This window comes from Rhinolophus ferrumequinum, chromosome 26, assembly GCF_004115265.2.
Source record: "Rhinolophus ferrumequinum isolate MPI-CBG mRhiFer1 chromosome 26, mRhiFer1_v1.p, whole genome shotgun sequence".
Lineage (NCBI taxonomy): Eukaryota > Metazoa > Chordata > Mammalia > Chiroptera > Rhinolophidae > Rhinolophus > Rhinolophus ferrumequinum.
The window spans coordinates 3,613,279-3,634,065 of record NC_046309.1 but is presented as its reverse complement, the minus strand read 5'-3'; the positions used below and the strand labels follow the sequence as shown (position 1 = coordinate 3,634,065).

Sequence of the window (20,787 nt, the reverse complement as noted above, 5' to 3'; positions counted from 1 at the left end):
TTCCTTAATATGGATTTAGGTGTACATTCCGCCTAAGGCTTTCCATCAGAGAATGGAAGGGCACTAGGAGGAGGAGTCCTGCCTCCCCTCTCCTGGTGGAGGGTGTGAGGGGGTATGCAAAGCCTGGGTCAGACTATCTGCCTTAGGGCCCCCTGGTGTTATTCTAGACTCAATATGTCCATATTTGGAAATGTACTGCTGGGGCTAATCGTGTTCTGGGGGTTGTCCCGGTGTAGTGAGAGGGACAGACCCTGACCCGAGACTTTATCCACAGCGCCCCGTTGAGATAACACTCTGCCTGCGTGCACCGACCTATGCCCTCAGGTCGCACCCCATGACAGTGCTAGAGCAGGTCCAAGGATGGGCTAACAGCCTCATCCCAGCAAACTTTCTGGGGTCTGAGACGGACTCTTTCTAGCTTCCATTCTCAGTCCACCTTCCCGAGGCCGATCTAACCATCATCTCGCAAAGAGAGTTCTGCCAGGACCTGTGCTCAACCACCTGGGCTCTGGCCCTGTTCTCAGTGCATTTCTCAAATTGCACTTAGTTGTTCTGCATACTGTCTATTTTCCTCCACTGGACACACGGACACAGCCCGAACCACAGGTTTATTTGTATTTACCACAGCACGGGGCAGAGTGCTTCCGAAGTACCGCTTCGGATCTCCATCGATCTCGTCGTGGAGAGTGTGATGGATACGAGGTTTGCAGGGCCGGCATCGGGCAGCGAAGCTCAGGGCCAGGAGCAGGGAAGTTCGGGTGAAGTCACCAAACTTCCCCCTGAGAGGCGGCGGTGGTGGGTGATGGAGGGGGATAAAACCCAGAGGTTTAGGGGGGACAACGCATTTGGTCCGGCTTAGACGGAGGGGCGGGTGAGGGGTAGGGACCCTGCTGCAGGAGGTCCAGACCCAACCTCTGGGTCTTCCTGCAACGTGCTCTGGCCTCTTTCAAGGCTTTTGGAGAAACGAAGCCAGGCTCAATTTCCTCTGAAGGTGGGCAAACTGGGCCTGGCCAGCGGTTCCGCGGCGACACAGCCCCGGCTCCCGCGGTCTCCACCTCCCTCAATCCAGCCAGGTCCTCGCCCTGGCCCCGCCCGCCCTGGCCCCGCCCACAACCCTCCCCCGCTCGGTTAGCCCCGCCCACAGCCTGCCCAGGACCCCCGCCCAAGGACCGCCCCCGTATTAGCCCCGTTCATAAGCCTTCTTCCCGGTCGCGCGGGGGCGGCGGCGGGGCGGGGCCAGCCTCACCCGGAATGAAAACAAACGGCGGCCGCTGCCGCATCCGGGCACTCGGCGGGTCGCAGCGAGCACTGTGGTGGCGAGGTGAGGCGACAGCGGCCAAGCGTCCAGTCCTGGACTCGGGGTCTCAGCGGCGCGGCTTGGCGACCTCCGTCCCTGCCGCGATCGCGACGCCTCCCCCTCCCGAATCAGGTGCTGCCGCAGCGGCGGGCGGTGGGCGCCCTGCGCGGAGGCCCGGCCGGGACCGGGACCGGGACCGGGACCGGGACCGGGACCGCGACCGGGACCGCGACCGGGACCGCGACCGGGACCGCGACCGGGGGTTGCAGGTTGGGGCTTCGGGACGCGCCGGCGGTTCGCGGGGCTCTAGGTTTGCGCTGGGCTGGGCGGGGGGTGGTGAGGTATTAAAAAAAAATGCTGTTTTCGAGGGGGAGACAAATATATGTATACATTAAAATTAATTAGCCACACAAAAGCTTGAATCATAACGCAGTTATTCCACATGTTCCCTTTGGGATTTATTTGCAATCAAAGCCTGATTTTCTTTGCTGTTTAATGAGAGAACACGTTTGATTTTCTCCAACCTCGACGATCTGATTCTGTATTTCTCACCTTCCCTTACTCTTGTTTGTTACTACAAGAATCTTTTACTCCGCCTGAGAAAAAATTTAATGTATTTTGAATATATGTGTTTGAGGGGCTCTGGGTAAAGGTTGCGTAGATCAATTTATTTCAAAAGTGAAAGTGAAAATTTTCAAGGCGCGGTTTATGGTTTATAACGTTTCACTTTGAGTTTGGAGCGGTGGTTAGTGGATTTCTCCTTTTTGGGGGCTGTACGTGGAACATTGTATGGCACGCACAAAACTTTCATTTCTCCAGTTAAAACCGAAAACTGATCTTTTAAACCTTTTTTTCCTTTTGATTTGATTTAAAAATCTGTATGTTCAATTATTGTGTTATCTCTAACTGGAGTTTTGTTAAGTTTCACAACAGTGGTTTCATCTTTGGTTAAACATTAAGTGGTGCAGCCGGTAGAGCCTCCTTGCTAGTTATTAATATTTGCCCGGTGGGTGGAGTGAGGGACACACTGGGTGTATGAAACCTTTTGGGCCTTCTGTTGGTAGTTTCTTGGAGGGGATGGCAGAGGGCTGTGCATTCAGCCTTCCAAAGCTTTGCTCCAGTAAGCAGCCGGTGAAATGTCCCCCGCCCCCCATGATATTTTATGCAGAATTTCTGAAGATTTATGAGTAGGGAATTAACTTTGAGTGGTGGTCGTGTAAGTGATGTGTGTTTGAGAAGCTAATACCATCAGGACTAATACGTTTTTCTGTGTGAGAAGCAGTTCTCTAGTGCTGAAAGTCTAAGGTTCTTTTGTAGGTTGCCTGTTGGCACACAACCCCCGCCTTGAACGTATTTATTTCTTCCTTTCCTCCTCCTGTCCTGTTTATCCTCTTTCTCTCTCAAACTGATATAAAATAGATTAGAACTGTCTTTTAAAATACTAATTTATGGAATACACTTAAGTTTTCAAACTTGATTAAAAAATCAGCTGATTGGGTTTGGGGGAGTGTGGAATAGAGGCCCCGAAGAGAAAAAAGAAAGTTACTTCTCTAGGTTACCTTAACTCATATATTTTTCACTCTCTAGAATTTGTCTTCATCCTTCAGGATCTAATAACTTTTTACTCTTCTTACCGCTTGTCTGATTAGGCTGCACTACCCCTTTCAGCTGTTTCATACCCCAGGCAGCCTCGCCCACCCCTTTGAATTGCTCTGCTACTGAGGGCTGCGTAGCCAGCTCTGATGCCGGCAGGTGTTTCTTTGGGTGAGAGCAGTTAGTTACACACAGGACAGAGAAGCAGCAAGGGGTTTTGTGACGGAATGCAGAGTCGGATGTTGTAGGCAGCCGTCCCAGTGCTAGTGGGGTGCTGCCTAATTTTGTGACCTTGTCGGAGTCATTTTACAAACCTGGGGCCTGCGTTTTATCAGCTGTAAAATGATGAGCCAACCAATCTGTTATATATGTAGATCTGCTGTTGTGCTGTTGTCGTAAATATCACGCAATACTTTTCTAGTATTGTCAATACTAATTAATTAAAAACATTCAGATATAGGGAATATCTGGTATTGATAGTTCACGGCTCAACTAACTTATCTTTATGTTTTCCTACCAGGATAGTTAGTCTTTTGTTTCATGTTAAACTAGCCAAAAGATGAGAGACTTTATAAGCTCTGTGTTGTGTCTTATGAAAGTTCACTACTTTAGGAATTCATCTTTCTCTTATCTTTTCTCTTAGATCATAGAATAACAGATTAAGAAATAGAAAAGTGTGATAACCTTGCTACATATTAGCAACTTTGAAATACATATTTTAATGTACATACAATATATAATTGAATATATAATATATATTTCAGTATGTATGTTATACACAGAGGGTGCCGAAAAAAATGTATACACATTTTAAGAAAGGAAAACACTGTTAAACTTCTAATACTCAATATATACCGATAACGAAAAATGAATACAAGTCACATTTGAGTTCTGCAATTATAAGAGGTGCTCAAAGTGGTTACCATCAGTGTCCAGACACTTCTGATTATGGCGAACTACTACTTGAGCAACGTTGACCAAAGTGTCCACTTGTATACATTTTTTTGGCCTCCCCCGGTATATATTTTAGAGACATCTAGAGCTAGTTAAAACCTAATCTAAAAGTAATTGAGATTAAACTGGAGTGGGAAGAGTGTAGGGGACCTCTGCTTACTCTATAAAACACATCAACGTATTAGGTAGTTGTAAGACACTTTGAAAATGTGGTGTGGGTTATCATGTTGTGTTGTTTTGCTTTCAAGAATGGAGCAAAAGAAATATCTCCAAGCAAAACTGACCCAGTTTTTAAGGGAAGACAGAATTCAACTTTGGAAACCTCCATATACAGATGAAAATAAAGAAGCTAGTTTGGCATTGACGGTATTTTTCTTTTAAGATATAAATAATTAGCAGTGTTGTGTCTCCTTGGTGTCGACATAAGAATGTCCAAACTTGTAGAAATGTTTTCTGTTTTTTTTCCCCTCCAGTGGAGTTGTTCAGTTTGCTATTCCTTAAAGTAATTTTTTATATATTACAGTCACATAAGCGATAGCCCACCTTTCTATTCCCCCCTAGGATAATCCCAGTTATTTTCACTTTTTCTGTTGGGTCTGTTTTCCTACCCTTTTTTTGTTTTTATTTTTCCCTGGATCCTCTCTAACCTCTATACCTATTAAGATGTCAAACCAGTCTGGATTTCGCTGTAATAGGGGCGACCACTTGTCATCAGTTTTTGCCTTAGAGTCCTGCATGGACTGTTCTGTATTTTGCCACCCCCAGCTTTTTTTGAGTTGGCGCTACATTGATCAGTGTTTGCTGATATTTCTTCATAGGACCTCGCTAAGAAGTACGCGGACAAGCTAAAATGTCATGGAAATGAAGTAGAAAAGATACTAGAAGAAATACGTTGCAAAGCAATCGAGCGTGGCACAAGAAATGAAAATTTTAAGACAAAAGGAATTGCCACGATTGAGGTATTTCTACCTCGACAGCGAAGAAAAGTGAGTAATTTTCTCAAATTTACGTAGGTTCTAATGCTTAGTTAACTTAGTGATGTGATTGACTAAATTAAGATTTTTTTTTTAAAGCAACAGTCTGAAGTTACTTTCTTTATCTTATTTTTGAATAGGATAGGAACACCCTGTTGGAGACCCGATTGCACGTTAGTGGCAAAGAACTGAGGTCTAAGTAAGTACCTGTGTGCCCGGTGCCCCGGGTCCTGTTCCATTGGCTCGTTGGATCCTGTGGCCAGCCTCAAGAAGACAGAGGGCAGGTGTTATTCTCCTCACTTTAGGGAAGGGAAAATTGAGGCTTTGAGGCTGCAGGACTTACTCAGGCTCACACTGGTAGTTAAGTGCAAGTGAGAACTCGAAACTGGCACCACATTTCTTCCTGTCCTGGCACAACTTGAGTCATTGTCACAAATTATGATTTTGCAACCAGTACTAGTGATTTAGAATTTTTGGTGGGAACTCAGAGTCCACCACTTAACAGGTACTTGCTACATGTTTGAATTAATGAATGAGTGATAGAAATAGGAGACAGCCTGGTGTTCACCACATCATTAGCTTTGAACTTGCTTCCTCAGTGCACTAACAGCTTGCTGGGATGATCAGCAAAGTGTTTTAGCCGATTTCAGGCAGTTGGCTGATCTGCAAAAAGAAAAAATACCTGCCTGTCACACACTAGTGAAATTCTAACTTTTGAGTCTTGGTTGGTTATTCCATCCACTGGTATATTTTTGAATGACAAGTCTTTTCAGCACCTCCAGGGCTAGCCAAGCCCGGGTTTCTGAAGCTGATTTTTCTCACTTTCTTCTTTGGTCTACATCGGGGCTGTTAGGGTTGGATTCAGGAGGCATCATTCATTCAACCTGCATGAGCAGGAGATTGTGTGGAACAGCCACCTACTATGGGTTCCTCCCAGGAGACCGTGGAAGATAGAGAATGTACTTTCTCCTGACATGCATCTAGGGCTCACCTGTTCAAATGGATGTGCCACACCAGTGGTCTCCACTTGAGGAGGAAACAAGTAGTATAACAGTTTGAAAAGGAACATATCTCTTGCGCAGTTTCAAGTAACCATCTTGTAAGCTGGCTTTATCGTGAAGTGATGTTTGTAAGTCAGTAAATTGAAATAGTGCGTGTTTCTGAGTAAAACGTATAAAATAGCTATCATGACTAAAATCTTAATGGAAAATAACAAATTTGATTACCTACAGTTTTCACTGGTTTGTTTTACAGAATAGCTGAAACCTTTGGATTTCAAGAAAATTATATCAAAATTATCATAAATAAGAAACAACTTCAACTAGGTATGTTATGGCAAACTATGCAGCATTTTAAAATCAAGAAATAATGACTTTGTAACTTTTTTTCTCTTTATTCACAAATTTCTAGTGATTTTATTGCATGTATAATCCAAAAACAATTATTTTAGAGTTTACTAAAATAAAAATGTAAAGCAGAAAAACTTTTCTAATAAATATCTGTCTGCTAGTAGGGAAGAAAGACACTATCAGTCTGACAAAAGGTTACACAATGGAAGTGTTGGGTGTGCTGAGAGGAAGATTGGGGTTCCAGAACATTCTCCCTGAGGGAGACGAGCTAAAGCTGAGTGAGGACGGGAAGGCTGTGGTGGGGAGTATTCCAGACTGAGAGAGCCTCATGGTGGAGCCACGTGATGGAAATTGAAAGAACTGAGAAAGGGTCCAGGGTGGCCGAGTGTGGACAGTGAGGGAGGGCAACTCTGTTTAAGGCAGAGGTCACACAGGAAAGGGGGTAGCAGTGGCAAAATCACCACCTAGGGGACACTTGGCAAAGTCTAGAGACATTGTTAGTGGTCATGACCTGGTGGCAGGGGGGAGAGGAGGTTGTGCTGTTGTCCCTTAGTTGGTGAGAAGGCCAGGGATGCTTCTGGACATCCTACAAGGCACGGAGCAGCCCCCACAACAAAGACTCAAGCAGCCCACGATGTCAGTAGTGCACCCGCTGAGAAACGCTGGCCTCTGAGCCGTGTTCAGTGTTAGAGTGTTTCCTAAGAGAACTGGGAAGCCATTGACACCAGGGAGGGACACACGGTAGGTCTGTGTTGAAAGGTCACTTTGGCTGCAGTAGGGCATAGGTTTGAAGGAGGCGGAGTGGACGTGGGAGACCAGTTGCTTCCGGCAGCAGTTCAGGCACTGTCGTCTGGTCGCTGTCCAGTGGCTTCCTGTGGCCGAGAGAATCAAGTTCAGATCCTAGCTTGATGGAATGCTGCCTTCACAGCCTCGCCCGTCTTCCTTTCCAGCATCCCTGCTAGCCATTTCCCATGGTCTATTTTAGATGTCGTAGGTATCCTTTCACTGTCTGTCCTTTCATCTCAGTTAATCCTGTTTGTGGTAGCCTTCATTGGGCGGACATCCTTGATCTTGTTATCAGACCCATCAGTTTTTCACCTTACTGTGTGTGTTTTAAGAAGTTCTTTTCCTAACCCGAGGGCCACAGGGAGTCTTCTGTGTTTTCTGGTATTAGCTTCCTCTGTATGAGGTCTTTAATCTGTCCCGAGTCCCCATTTATATATAAGGCGAAGAAGGATCCAGCTTGATTGTTCTTCCAATTCCCCTACTAAACTTATTCTTTCCACACTGATATCTCGTGCCCCCTTTATGATTTATATATTCTTTCCGTTTACGTGTAGGTTTATTCCTTGGCCAGAACTGTAGAGTTGTTTTTTAATTGAGACATAATTGACGTATAACATTATATTAGTTTCAGGCATACAACATCATGATTTGATATTTACATATATTATGAAATCACCATCACAATAAGACTAGTTAACATAGTTACAAACATTTTTTGTCTTGTGATGAGAACCTTTAAGATTTATTTTCTTAGCAACTTCCTAGTATACGTTGTAGTATTGTTAATAAGAGTCACTGTACTGTACGTCGTGTCCCCAGGACGTGTTTGTCTTACAGCTGGAAGTTTGTGCCTTTTGACCATCTTCACCGATAGTTTTTTCTTACTGTCGTTTTGTTGTAGTTTTAAAATCTAGTAAGATGAGTTCTCCCCCTTGGCTCACATCTATTAAGGTGACTTGGCCATCAGTGGATCTTTATTTTTCTATGTAAATGTTAGAGTGGTTGTCAAGTTTCTCAAAAAAAAAAAAAAAAAGCGTTTTCTTGAAATGTGTTCAAATTTATATATGTATAGTTCATAATATTTTGTTATTTTAAAATCTGTTTGCATCTGTATATACCCTTTTTCATTTTGGTGCTGATTTGTTTGCATCTTTGACTTAATTTCTGTTGTGTTTGTATATTTGATTAATTTTTTTCATGGAGCCAGCTTTTGATTTTGTTAATATTCCCTTTCATTGTTTCATCGATTTCTGCCCTTATCTTTATTTCCATTTTATGTATGAGGAAACAGTCCTAGAAGATAAGTAGTTTCCTCGGGGCCTCCAGGTCCAAAGGGGTAGAAGTCAAGGTCTTGGCTCTTACCCGCTGTAGCCCAGGAGCTCTCCCAGTGCGCCGTGCACTGTGGCTGCTCGCCCAGGCCTGTGAATTGGGTTTATTATTTCTCCAACTAGAGTGGAGGAAAACTCACGTATTATGCTTCCTCGTTTTCCTCTTACCTTACCTAGCACAGTCCTCTCCCTGTCCTAGATTCTCAAATATTTATTGCTTCGATTTGACTTTATGATGAGAATAAAGAAAATTGGAAAGGGTGGATTTAGTCAGCTCTGTTTCCTCTGGCTGATGTTATCCACGGCTTCGCAGTAACAGTTGCACGAGCAGGTTTAAGCGTATTCTTGTGGCATGGTGATTTGCAAGTACTAATGCAGGTTTAAGAATTCTGTTTAACATTGAGAATGGCCTGTTACCAGTACGTTTAATGGCTCTGTTTACAGCACACGTTTCTGATTTTTACAGGGAAATCACTTGAGGAACAAGGAGTGACACACAATGTGAAAGCTATGGTGCTGGAACTAAAACAGTCTGAAGAAGATGCAAGAAAGAGCTTCCAGGTTGAAGAAGAAGAGCAAAACGAAGCCAGACTAGAAGAACAAACAATTGCGAGGACTAGGAGAGGACTTGAGATACTGGCAGAGAGAGGTACACGGAACTTTTGGCTTTTCACCTCCCTCAAGTACTTCAAGGTGGCAGCGATCACCCCGTGGTGGGGTATCACCCATGGTGGGGGGTATCACCCATGGTGGGGGGTATCACCCATGGTGGGGTATCACCCCGTGGTGGGGGTATCACCCCTGGTGGGGATATTACCCGATGGTGAGGATATCACATTTTTCATTGGCTTTTCTTCCCAATCGTCTAACATGTGAAATGTCACTGTCACTGCTTTTTAACATTGAATTAATGGAGTTTCTTTTGGTCTTCTTGCAGCTGAGATGGTGGTAGACCCAGAAACCACACCATACTTAGACATAGCTAACCAGACAGGCAGATCAATCAAAATTCCTCCGTCAGAAAAAAAAGTAAGTACTAAGAAATTGATGGCTTGTTCTTTGATTTGCTGTCAGAAGAGAGGTAGTTTTCTAGCTATTTTATCTTGGAATGTTGCAAAGGGTTAGAAACAGTTTTCTGTCTGCAGCTCCTAACACTTAGAATGTTACCATACAGTGTGTGGGCTCACCCTGTGATTTCAAGGCAGTAGTACAAAACGGCATGACCTCAGTCTCCTGTAGCAGCGACTTGGAATATTCCCGGGTGGTGTGACATTGCCTTCAGCGTAAATGGCTTCCTGTGGCAGTGGCTTTTTGGTGTGGGCCATGTCCCCCAAGAGATGAATCATAGTGGGAGGCTGGAGAAAGTATGATAGGTGATCTGCTCTTCTCCCCTGTCTCCCCATTCTCCTATTCCCTATTCTACAATTTGGAACAGGTTGGAGGCGATTTTTACCTTGGAAAATCTGCACTATGCAGCTTAGATCCTGAGATCAATCTCTGAGCTGGAGTCCAGTAGCTTCTTCAAATGAAAAGCTCTCATGACTGGGTCAAGTTAATTTTAATTTTTCTGTCTTTAAAGGATAATTTTGAGTAGGTTTCACTGTATATATTATTCTGTTAAAATTAAAGATTAAAGTGAATAAGGTAACTTTGTAACTATCAGTGGATTGTTATTATTTATGTTTTAATGTTGGAATTACTTGCCCACTGCTCTCTTATATTAAATGATGTCATCCAGATCTTTTTGGAAAACCTTTATATGATTGAATTATACAAAAATTCAAATCTAAAAATATTAATGAACTTAAAAAATTTGGGATAACTTTTAAAAATTGGGGAATACTAGGGTTGACAGATACTTCAGAAGAAACTTGATTAAGAATGGAAAGTAAAATGAATGCTCCTTTTAAAAAGAACATAGGGATTACTGCTGCTTTTTTATGTTTCATCTTAGAGAATACTAGAAATAGATCTAGGTCAGAGCATGCTAAAATAAACTGATGGAAACAAACGGACAGGTACTGGTTATGACCAATCAGCCACATTAATTGAGTGCTTGCTTTCAATGTTTAAATGAAAGAAAGCTTTAACTATATTTTTCTTAATTTTGGCTTTTAAGTTTAGTTGTGATTTTTTTTTAAACTTTGATTTCTTTAGGCTTAGTATGCTTTTAATATAATTTGTTTTATTATAGTTCAAAGTGATTAAAAAAATTTTTTTTCCCCCTTAGGCTCTCATGTTAGCTATGGGATATCATGAGAAGGGCAGAGCTTTCCTGAAAAGAAAACAATATGAACTAGCCTTGCCATGTCTGTTGGATGCTGACAAATATTTCTGGTAGGCACGTTTGTACTCGGTGAACACGTTTTAAGGGAGATGGGCCCCAAATTGTACACAGCACCCTTCTAACCCCATGTACCTCAGACTTCAGGTTTTCACCCAAGACAATTGTGAAAGAGTAGTTAGATGTAGACCAATTTGTACATTATTTCTTCCCTTCGTGTTTCTAATTGATCTCTCTTTCCTGTAAACATATACTTTTTTACTACAAACGTGTGGAATATCACGTTTGTTTTTGTGAGGTGTTGTCAGCCTGAACTATCCATTATACAGGGCTCCCCACCCCCACCCCCCAGCCTTTCACCTCATGGTTTTGGTGTCAATGTTGAAGACCATTCCCCAAATCCATTGTTTTATTGGGGCTGCAAAAATGGTGTGATACCTTATTATCCCTTTTGTATTTGTTGATAGAATTCTTCTGAAAAGAAATGTTTCTCCTCATTAGCTATTTGGTTATGCTAAGGTATGATTTGTACTGAAAGACGGAATAAAATGCTCGCTTCTTTCTCCTTATTTTCAGAATAAATGAGTTCTTTCCCTAGCATTCCCCCAAAGATAACATCACCCGTGAGGTTCCTTTCCTTTTTTTTTTTAAGTATCAATATATGAACTCATGGATTTTAACACATTTGCTGTTGTGTGAGCGTTGGCCCCTCAGATGACCATTTCTCGTTTTAAATACGGAAAGAAACTACGCTTGGTCATATTACATCATACCCAATATGTATAATAGCAAGTTTTGATAGAATTTTTAGCCTACTTGGGGAAGATAGGAAAAACACCAAAGGGGAAAGGAAACAGAACTGAAGTTTCTTCTAGCTACGTGATGGACATGCATTAGAATTCATCTCCTTTATGAAGAGGGGGAACTCAAAAAAATTATGCTAATAGTTGGCCCAAATAAACAGATCTTCAGAGAAAAAGTTATTCATTACTTAAAAAGGCTCTGACAATTATTATTGCATTATTATATCTACTACTTACTGAACATGTTAACATACTATGAACTGAAAACATAGTTATTTTTATTCAGAGGTTCTCTGAGACCTGAAAGTAATTTGAAGCATTTGGCCAGGGTAAAAAGATTGAGATAGACACACAGGCGAATCAAGATCAAACATGTCTTGCTAAGTAAAGCTGGATTATTAGTATATGGGAATTCATTATAACATACATAAATATGCATGTATACATACAAACATACACATACACACATGGTACCAAAAAAAATGTATACACCCCAAAGCTGCAGAATATACATTCTTCTCTAGTGCACATGGAACATTTTCCAAGGTAGACCACATGTTAGGCCACAAAACAAGTTTCGATAAATTTAAGAAAATTGAAATCATATCAAATGTCTTCTTTGACCACAGTACTATGAAATTAGAAATCAATTACAAGAAAAAAAACTGAAAAACAAAAATACATGGAGGCTGAATAACATGTTACTAAAGAATGAATGGGTCAACAATGAGATCAAAGAAGAAATCAAAAGTACCTCGAGAGAAACAAAAATGAAAACACAATGACCGAAAATCTATGGGATGCAGCGAAAGCAGTCCTAAGAGGGAAATTCAGAGCAATGCAGGCCTACCTACAGAAATAAGAAAAATCTCAAGTTAACAGTCTATCCTTACACCTAAGGGAACTGAAAAAAGAACGGCAAAATAAGCCCAAAGGGAATACAAGGAAGGAAATAATAACAATCAAAGTGGAAATATTGAAATAGAGACCAAAAAAAAAAACACCAAAACAATACAAAAGATCAATGAAACGAAGAGCTGGTTTCTTGAAAAGATAAACAAAATTGACAACCCTTTAGCCAGACTCATCAAAAAAAAAGAGAGATATGAAAAAAAATCAGAAATGAAAGAGAAGTGACAACAGACACCATAGAAATACAAAATGTTCTGAGAAAATACTATGAGCAACTATACACCAACAAATTAGACAATCTGGAAGAAATGGATAATTTTCTAGAAGCACACAACCTTCCAAGGCTAACTCAAGAAGAAACAGAAAATCTGAATAGACTGTTTACCACCAGGAATTGAATCTGTAATGAGCAAGCTCCCAACAAACAAAAGCCCTGGACCAGATGGCTTTACAGGTGAATTTTACCAAAAAAAAAAAAAAGCAATTCCTGTCAAACTACCAATGATATTTTTCACAGAAATAGAACATAAAATCCTAAAATTTATATGGAACCATAAAAGACCCTCAATAGCCATAGCAATCTTGAGAAATAAAACAAAGTGGGAGGTATCACCCTACCTGACATCAAACTATACTACAAGTCTATAATAATCAAAACATTATGGTACTGGCATAAAAACAGTCACATAGATCAATGGAACAGAATAGAGAGCCCAGAAATAAATCCATGCCTATATGGTCACTTAATCTACGACAGTGGAAGTGAGAATTTACATAGGGGTAAATACAGACTATTCAATAAATGGTGCTGGGAAATCTGGACAGACATATGCAGAAAAGTGAAGCCGGACCACCTCCTTATACCATATACAATAAATTCAAAATGGATTAAAGACTTAAATGTAAGATCTGAAACCATAAAACTCTTAGAAGAAAACATAGGAAGTAAATTTGCAGACAATACCCTTAGTAATATTTTTACTGATATATGGGACAAGGCAAGTAAGAAAAAAAAATAAACATATGGGATTACATCAAACTAAAAAGTTTTTTCACAGCAAAGGAAACCATCAATAAAACAAAAAGGCAACCTACTGAATGGGAGAAGATATTTGTCAATGATACATCTGATAAGAGGTTAATATCCAAAATTTATTAAAAACTCATTCAACTCAACACCAAAAAACAAACAACCCAATTAAAAAATGGGCAGAGGACATGAAGAGACATTTTTCTAAAGAAGACATACAGATGGCCAACAATCATGAAAAAATGCTCAACTTCACTAATCATTAGAGAAATGCAAATAAAAACCACAATGAGATACCATCTCACCCCAGTCAAAATGGCTATCATCAATAAATCAACAAACAACAAGTGCTGGCGAGGATGTGGAGAAAAGGGAACCCTTGTGCACTGTTGGTGGGATTGCAGATTGGTGCAGCCACTATGGAAATCAGTATGGAGGTATCTCAAAAAACTGGAAATGGAGCTACCTTATGACCCAGCAATTCCACTCTTAGGTATCTATCCAAAAAATCCAAAACACTAATTCTAAAATATATATGCACGCCTATGTTTATTGCAGCGTTATTCACAATAGGCAAGACATGGAAAGAACCGAAATGCCCATCGGTAGATGACTGGATTAAAAAACTGTGGTACATTTATACAATGGAGTATAACTCGGCCATAAAAAAAGAATGAAATCTTACCATATGCAACGATATGGATGGACTTAGAGAACATTATTCTAAGTGAAATAAGTCAGATGGAGAAAGGCAAATACCATCTGATCTCACTTATATGTGAAATCTAAAGAATAGAATAAATGAGCAAACGAATCAGAAACAGTCTCAGAGATGTAGAGAAAAAACTGAGGGTTGCTAGATGGGAGGTGGTTGGGGATGAGGGAGAAGGGGAGGGGATTAGAAACCACAAATTGGTAACTACAGTATTGCCCTGGGGGTAGGAAAGACGATTTGGGGAATGCAATCACTAATGTAAAGATTTTGTAGCGTGTCAGATGGGAACACGTCCTATTAGGGAGACCACTTCATGGATGGCGGAGATGCCTGACCACTGCGCTGTACACCTGAAGCTGAGTAATAATGAATGTCAACTATAATTTATATATATATATATATATGGTCACAGGAAATGGAGTACAGCATAAGGAATAGAAACAGTGGAAATGTAATGGCTGTATGCAATGTCAGAGGGGTAGTAGATGGGGGAGGGGGATTATCACTTTGTGAGGGGTGTAAATGTCTATTATATTATTTTGTACACCTGAAACTAATTAAAATAAAATAAAATGAGAAATTGGAGTTCTGCTGTTGGCCAAGATGAAATAATGGGCTAGATTTACCCTCACACCTGAAACACCTAAAAAACTGGGCAAAATGTATGAAAACATCAGTTTTCTGGCAGTGCTGGACAGTGATCCCTGAGGTGGGGAAACAAACAAGGGAACCCTGTGATGGTTTCAGCTCACTTCCGGCTACTTGCAGGGAGGAGAAACCCTGCATGGTCTCCCTCAGTTGAGGAGATGGAGCTAAGAACCCAGGGAGGCCAAACTTGTTCCCAGCATAGCGGGGATTGGTGGTGGTGGTGGTGGCGCTGGTGTGTGTGAAGCTGCTATTCCTGAGTCCTAACTTCTCTTCTTCCCATTGGAAGGATTCAGATGATAAATATAGCTCCCTTCATAAACATTAGGATCTCTGTTTTAGAGCACTCAGTCTTTGGAAATACACCAAAAACTAGAGAAGAGTTCCAGTAATTCACAAATAAGTTTTTTGGCCATTGTTCAGTGATGTTGTTTCCTTTCTCTTTCCTAGTGAGTGTGGCACAGAGCTACTGGATACAGTGGATAACTATGCGGTGCTCCAGCTGGACACAGTATGGTGTTACTTCCACTTGGGACAACTGGAATGCCTTGACGATGCAGAAAAAAAATTAAACTCGGCACAGAAATGCTTTAAAAAATGTTATGGAGAAAATCATCAGAGACTGGTCAACATAAAAGTATGTTACTGTAATTTGTTTTAGGTATGATTGAGCCCCCTTCTAAAACTTGAGTTTATTCCTGTTATTTAGACTGTTGCCAAAGAGTGATTTGAGTTGGATGCAGTGTGCTCTTTGTAAGCTGTAGTTTTAACAGGATTGTTAAGTTTCACAAATCTGGCTATGGCTTTGGTCTATGCAGCGTTCAGCCCTGGAGAACACAGTTACCTGGTCAGAGAATCCCACTGATCACCCTGCGTGAGAGGGCAGGTGACTGTTCAGAGTCTAATGAAAAGTGTAATTGCAGAAAATAAACACTTTGAAGAGTAACGGTTCACTTGAGTGAGCTCAAGTGCTGTGATTTGAATAAGGATTCTTCTTGGGTGATTTCCACATGTCATCAGAATTCTGCTTGGGAATGACCCAAGCAGAGCGTAAGATATTCCTGGTTTTGGTGTTTGCATACTTCCCTACGTACCAGAAGGGCCACTGCCCTGGGTGTCTGGTGACAGGTGTTTTGACACCATTTCTTCCTATGGGACGGGCTGTCCCATAGGGGGCTTTACTTTTACATCAGCGGTAGGAAAGATAAATGTTTCAGTAATGACATTCTGCCCCTATGGAGACAAAGGGAATTGTAAATGTGAGTATTGTTCACCTGTAATTAGAAATAACAGTTTTACCCTTTTTCCCCCCAATAATTTTAGGGAAATTGTGGGAAAGAGAAGGTACTGTTTTTAAGACTTTACTTGCTTCAAGGTATCCGAAATTATCACAGTGGAAATGGTGAAGAGGCTTGTGAATATCTCAACAAGGTAAGAAAGTGAACACTCAGAGTTGTAACCATTTTCACTTTTTTTTTTTTTTAATCCCCAGAAGTTAAGTATTTCGTAAACTCAGTAGCATGTGACTTGCGAGGAACAGGCGTGTATTTCCCATCCCCCTCCATCACATACACCATAAACACATTTGTATTTGTTAGAGGAGAGGCCATAATAAGGGAACCTCAAAAAGGTGGGATTTTAGTTGGCTAGAAGTCCCCCTGCCTCTCATCTAGCCGTCTGGGGGTGAGTACTCCAGGGCAGTGCTGGTTTGCCATCTAAAGTTACTCCTGGAAGTGTCCCTTCTGGCCAGCAGAGGGGACAAGAGTCCAGGATAAGCCTCTCTAGAGAGATGAGCAGAAGTTGTGCCCCTCAGGTCTGCTCCGTGCCACTGGCATAGACTCAACCCGGTGCCTACCCCCCGCTGCAAGGGAGGGTGAGAAATGTAGGGGATTTATTACAAAGGAGGAGGAAATCATGGACACCGGCCCTCTCCCACTACTCAGCCTGTTTGCTCATGTTACGTGACGTGTAAGTCGTGGGCAGAGTGCTGTCTGTCTGCACGTGCTAGTTGATTACCGGTCACAGAGTTGTTATCGAAAACCTGACATACCCTAATTCACATCGGTCTAATGTCCTGCAGGATTAGCTTTGTGGGAAGCTGTACTGTTTCTATGGTTACATGACTCTTCTATTTTTTCCCGTCTGTAGGCGCATCGGCTCTTTACAGAGCTATGTATTGATCCATCAAAATTTCACAGTTTGTTGCAGTTGGGGTTCACTGCCCAGGAAGCCCGGCTGGGCCTCAGGGCCTGTGACGGGAACGTGGACCACGCAGCCGCCCACATTACCCACCGCAGAGAGGTACCTTAATGTGGTCTCGGTGACACTGGGTTGCCGCCTGTGCCTTTGAGTAGGTGTGAAACTTGAGGCCATAGCAGACTTATTGACGAAGTGCCTTAGCTTGCGGATATGAAAGAGCAGAAGAGAGAATTCTGCAGTAGGTATTACTAACTGTCACTTCCCACTGGGAAATCAGGAGAAGCTTGTCTGTTTTAATTGCATTAATTTTCAGACAGTGCACTTTCTATATTTCCTGCTGTGGTGCCAGGACGGTTAGCCGAGTGGTCTTCTCTCTTTCTCGTTTTCACTTTCAACAGAGGGTATTTCTGGAAACCATTTTAAAGGGGGCCGTGTTTTCCCAGGGGGCCCTTTTTACGGTTTGAGATGCTATTCTTGCCTAGACATAAGTCAAATCATAGGAACAATCAACATTATATTAGGAAAAGGCACAAAATGTATAATCATTTAAAATAATTAGAAATAAGTACAGTTAAAAAAAAGAACTTTAGAATTTTGGAGTTGGAAGGAATGTTACGTGTCTAATGTGCTAATTTTACAGTCAAGGAGCTGAGGTCTAGAGATAGGTAATGAGTCGATGCTGAGGAGTGCAACCATTTTCTTCTCTCTAACACATGACGCTGGTGTAGGTTATGTCACAGGTCCTTTCTAGCTGTAAACCTCAGCCGTAGACAAAGGCTCGGAAAGGCCAGTTCTGGGTGTTTCATTTGACGTCCTCCAGTTCAGTACAAATAAAAAGCAGACATTGCTAATACTGTCCTCGTTACTGTGTTGTTACTTGATCGTCAGTAAGATTTTAGCAGCATTTGGAAAGCCAGTATTTTCAAATGAGATGTCTGTTTGAAAAACAATCCTCGTAATTCCTTACATCTGTATATACCCAGAGTGTGGTCTGGGGTTAGCAGCTCTGCCATCACTTGGGACCTCCCCCCCACCATTCAGAATCCACCTTTTACCAAGACCCCGGGTGACTCATCAAAGGCTGAGCAGCCCTCCCACCCATGTGGGAAGCTCTCCCAGCCCCTGCCTAGAAGGGGGTCTGTGCACCTCTCTGGGACCGAGCAGTGAGCTCACTGTGTCTCAGTGGCCTGTTCTGGTCCTGGATGGAGGCCTCTGACTCCCGAGTGCCCACCCCGGGAGCAGCGCCACGGGCTGAGACAGGCAGACAGCCACCTCTCAGTTTATTTTTCACTGAGGCTGGCAACCCCCCAAATCCTACAGAGCATACATTGAGAAGGTTTTCTACAAAATCTCAATCCCCAACTCAATGAGACTTTGCTGTTTTCCTAAAGGAATTGGCCCAAATAAGGAAAGAGGAACAGGAGAAGAGAAAACGCCGCCTGGAGAGTGTCAACGTCTTGAAAACAATGGGCTACTCCACCCACGCAGCCAGGCATGCCCTCCGTCAGGCCAGGGGGGACCTGGACGAGGCCCTGAAGGTACGGTGTCCCCACGGACCCCTCCCCTGCCCGCGCTGCCCTGGCTCCGGCCCAGGCACCACGTCCTCCACTTCTCCAGTCACGCCGCAGTGTCCTTCCTCGGTGCACGGAGCCTGCTTCTGCGGGCCCCTCATTCCTGGCTGGGCTCTAAGGGTCAGCACTGTCTTGTTCTGGAACCCAGTGACAGACAGATCGCTGGGCCCACCTCATTCCTCCCTGGGCAGGAAGCCGTGTTTGAACACCAGCCCTCCCGGCCCAGCCTGGGTGAGGTGCCCCTGTGCAGAATTAACCGCGGTGCCCTCCATGTGTTTGTGGCCTGCACTTGTCTGCCTAGCACATGACAGAGGCTCAGTCTGCATAAGGGAGCAGGTGTTAGTGATGAGTGAAGGGTGTTCCTGTGTTTTTAGACTCTTCTCAGTAATCCTCAGAGGTGGTGGCTCAATAATTCCGATCCTGAAACCAACCATCATCAAGAAAGTCCTTCCCAGGAAAATATTGACCAAGTAAGTGAGTCACCTGCGCCCCTCGCTACCTGCACGGCCTCGGGTGGGATGGGTGGGGTGACAAGGTTGGCAGCAGGACAGGGCTGAGTCCTTGGCTCCCGGGGCTCCTGGTGTGACATAGGCCCGCCCTAGGGGCCAGCCAAGGACGTGGCATTTGTGGTGGGTAGAAGGAGAGCAGGAGGTATTTCCTGTGAGAGTAGGAAAAATAAGGGCAACTGGAAGTCCTTTGTGCAGGTTTTTCTCCTCTTGTGTACACATCCCAGTTGATACGCAGCTCGCCCATTTCTTTGCCTGTGACCTAAACGGGTGTCACTGTGGCAACTGCCCACGTTTGCCCCCCTGCACAGTAACGTGCCTGGGTCGTTGTGGCCACTTAACTGATGATACTGGTAACCACGTTCGTATGGCACTTTGCTGTCAGCCTGCCAGCCTGTCACCATTCTCAGATGACTGGGCACTGACGCATTTGGTGTGAGTCCCTCTCAGTCCTTTCCAGGTCACTTCTGCTCACATTGGTGCCCCAGAGGGGCGTGGGAAGGCAGGCCCGTGGTATATGCGTGCCGTGGGTTTTATAAACGTATGTCCTGGAAGGTATGGCTGTGTTCGCTGCAGGCGTGCTGCACGTGTGTCAGCCCCGTGTAGTCGAGCTGCGTCGGCAGTGCCGCCACCTCCCTGTGTTCTCCCCCAGCTGGTGTACATGGGCTTCGACACTGGAGCTGCCACCGCTGCCCTCAGAGTGTTCAGGGGGAACGTCCAGCTGGCAGCGCAGACCCTGGCTCTCAACGGAGGCAGTCTCCCTTCTGACCTGCAGCTCGTGGCGGAAGACTCGTCGTCAACCCCATCCACATCCCCTTCTGATTCGGCAGGTAGGTCCGCGGGCTCGGAAGGCCAGCTGAGAGCCATGTTCTGCTGAACTGGAAGCTGACAGGTGGGAAGGGACCTGGGGACACACGGGCATGGACGTCGTGCTGCCGGCGGCTCCACGTGGCCAGGGAAGGTGTAGTCGAGGCCGACGGCGGTCAGTGCCACCTTGCCGTGGGTTCTCTCCTCCTTTCTTTTGCCTTAACTCACGTGTTACTGTGTGACCTCATTGCAGGTACCTCGAGTGCCTCAACAGATGAAGATATGGAGACAGAGGCAGTCAATGAAATATTGGATGATATTCCAGAACACGAGGAAGATTATCTGGACTCAACTCTGGAAGATGAGGAAATTATTATTGCGAAGTACTTATCCTACGTAGAAAATACAAAGTCAGCAACAAAGAAAAACTAAATAGTGAACAGAAATAAGTACTAAGTTTCTGCTTATAAATTCTATCATTATGCAAAATGTATTACAGGTCTTCTTTTTCTTCTTACTTTTTATCTGATTTTGCTCCGAGTGCTTTCTACCTGGGTGTAGGAGGGGCGGGCAGGGGACAGGGAGGGACGTATAAGGTTAGAGGAGACGTGGGGTGGGGCCGGGGTGCTGGTCCCTCCAGCTGATTTGGGGAAGTACTGTCTGGCCTGGTCTGCTGTTCCCCGGCTGCCTGCCTGCGGCTCCCGCAGTCCTCACACCGCCCTCCCGGCTTGGTTTCTTCCCACCCAGAAAAGGGAAGGACTGAAGCCTAGGGTGGCCCTGAGAGAAGTCTCCCGTCTGTCTCCTCTTCATCTTGCCTGGCTCGCCTGCCCTCCTGGGCCCACTTCCCATGATGCAGCTCTGCCTTCCTGCTTCCCCCTCACTGCCTGCCCCTGAATGTCCTTTGAATCTTCAACCATTCCAGGTGCTTTGGGGGCGTAAAGAGGAGGCACGGGCTCCAGTTGTGCCAGACGCCGTCAGCCTGAAACCAATGTTTTCTGCTCTTAATTTAGTAAAATATGCACTTGAAATTCAGA

General features: G+C 43.8%; 1 protein-coding gene across 2 annotated transcripts; it reads left to right on the top strand.

Annotated features, from left to right (window-relative positions):
- The first annotated feature begins 1,236 nt into the window (after positions 1-1,236).
- NUB1 (negative regulator of ubiquitin like proteins 1) lies at positions 1,237-20,246 on the top strand. 2 transcript variants are annotated; one of them, XM_033099113.1, is made up of 15 exons: positions 1,237-1,335; positions 4,100-4,210; positions 4,663-4,830; positions 4,959-5,017; positions 6,073-6,143; positions 8,748-8,930; positions 9,219-9,310; positions 10,512-10,618; positions 15,121-15,307; positions 15,994-16,101; positions 16,819-16,971; positions 18,261-18,407; positions 18,815-18,910; positions 19,599-19,776; positions 20,007-20,246. In XM_033099113.1, exons 1-15 carry the CDS (start codon positions 1,252-1,254, stop codon positions 20,183-20,185), a joined length of 1,923 nt encoding a protein of 640 aa, XP_032955004.1. In that variant the 5' UTR covers positions 1,237-1,251; the 3' UTR covers positions 20,186-20,246. The 2 variants fall into 2 exon arrangements, with proteins under 2 accessions (XP_032955004.1, XP_032955003.1); XM_033099112.1 differs by having other exon boundaries at positions 1,265-1,429; positions 4,093-4,210.
- Positions 20,247-20,787: the final 541 nt, after the last annotated feature.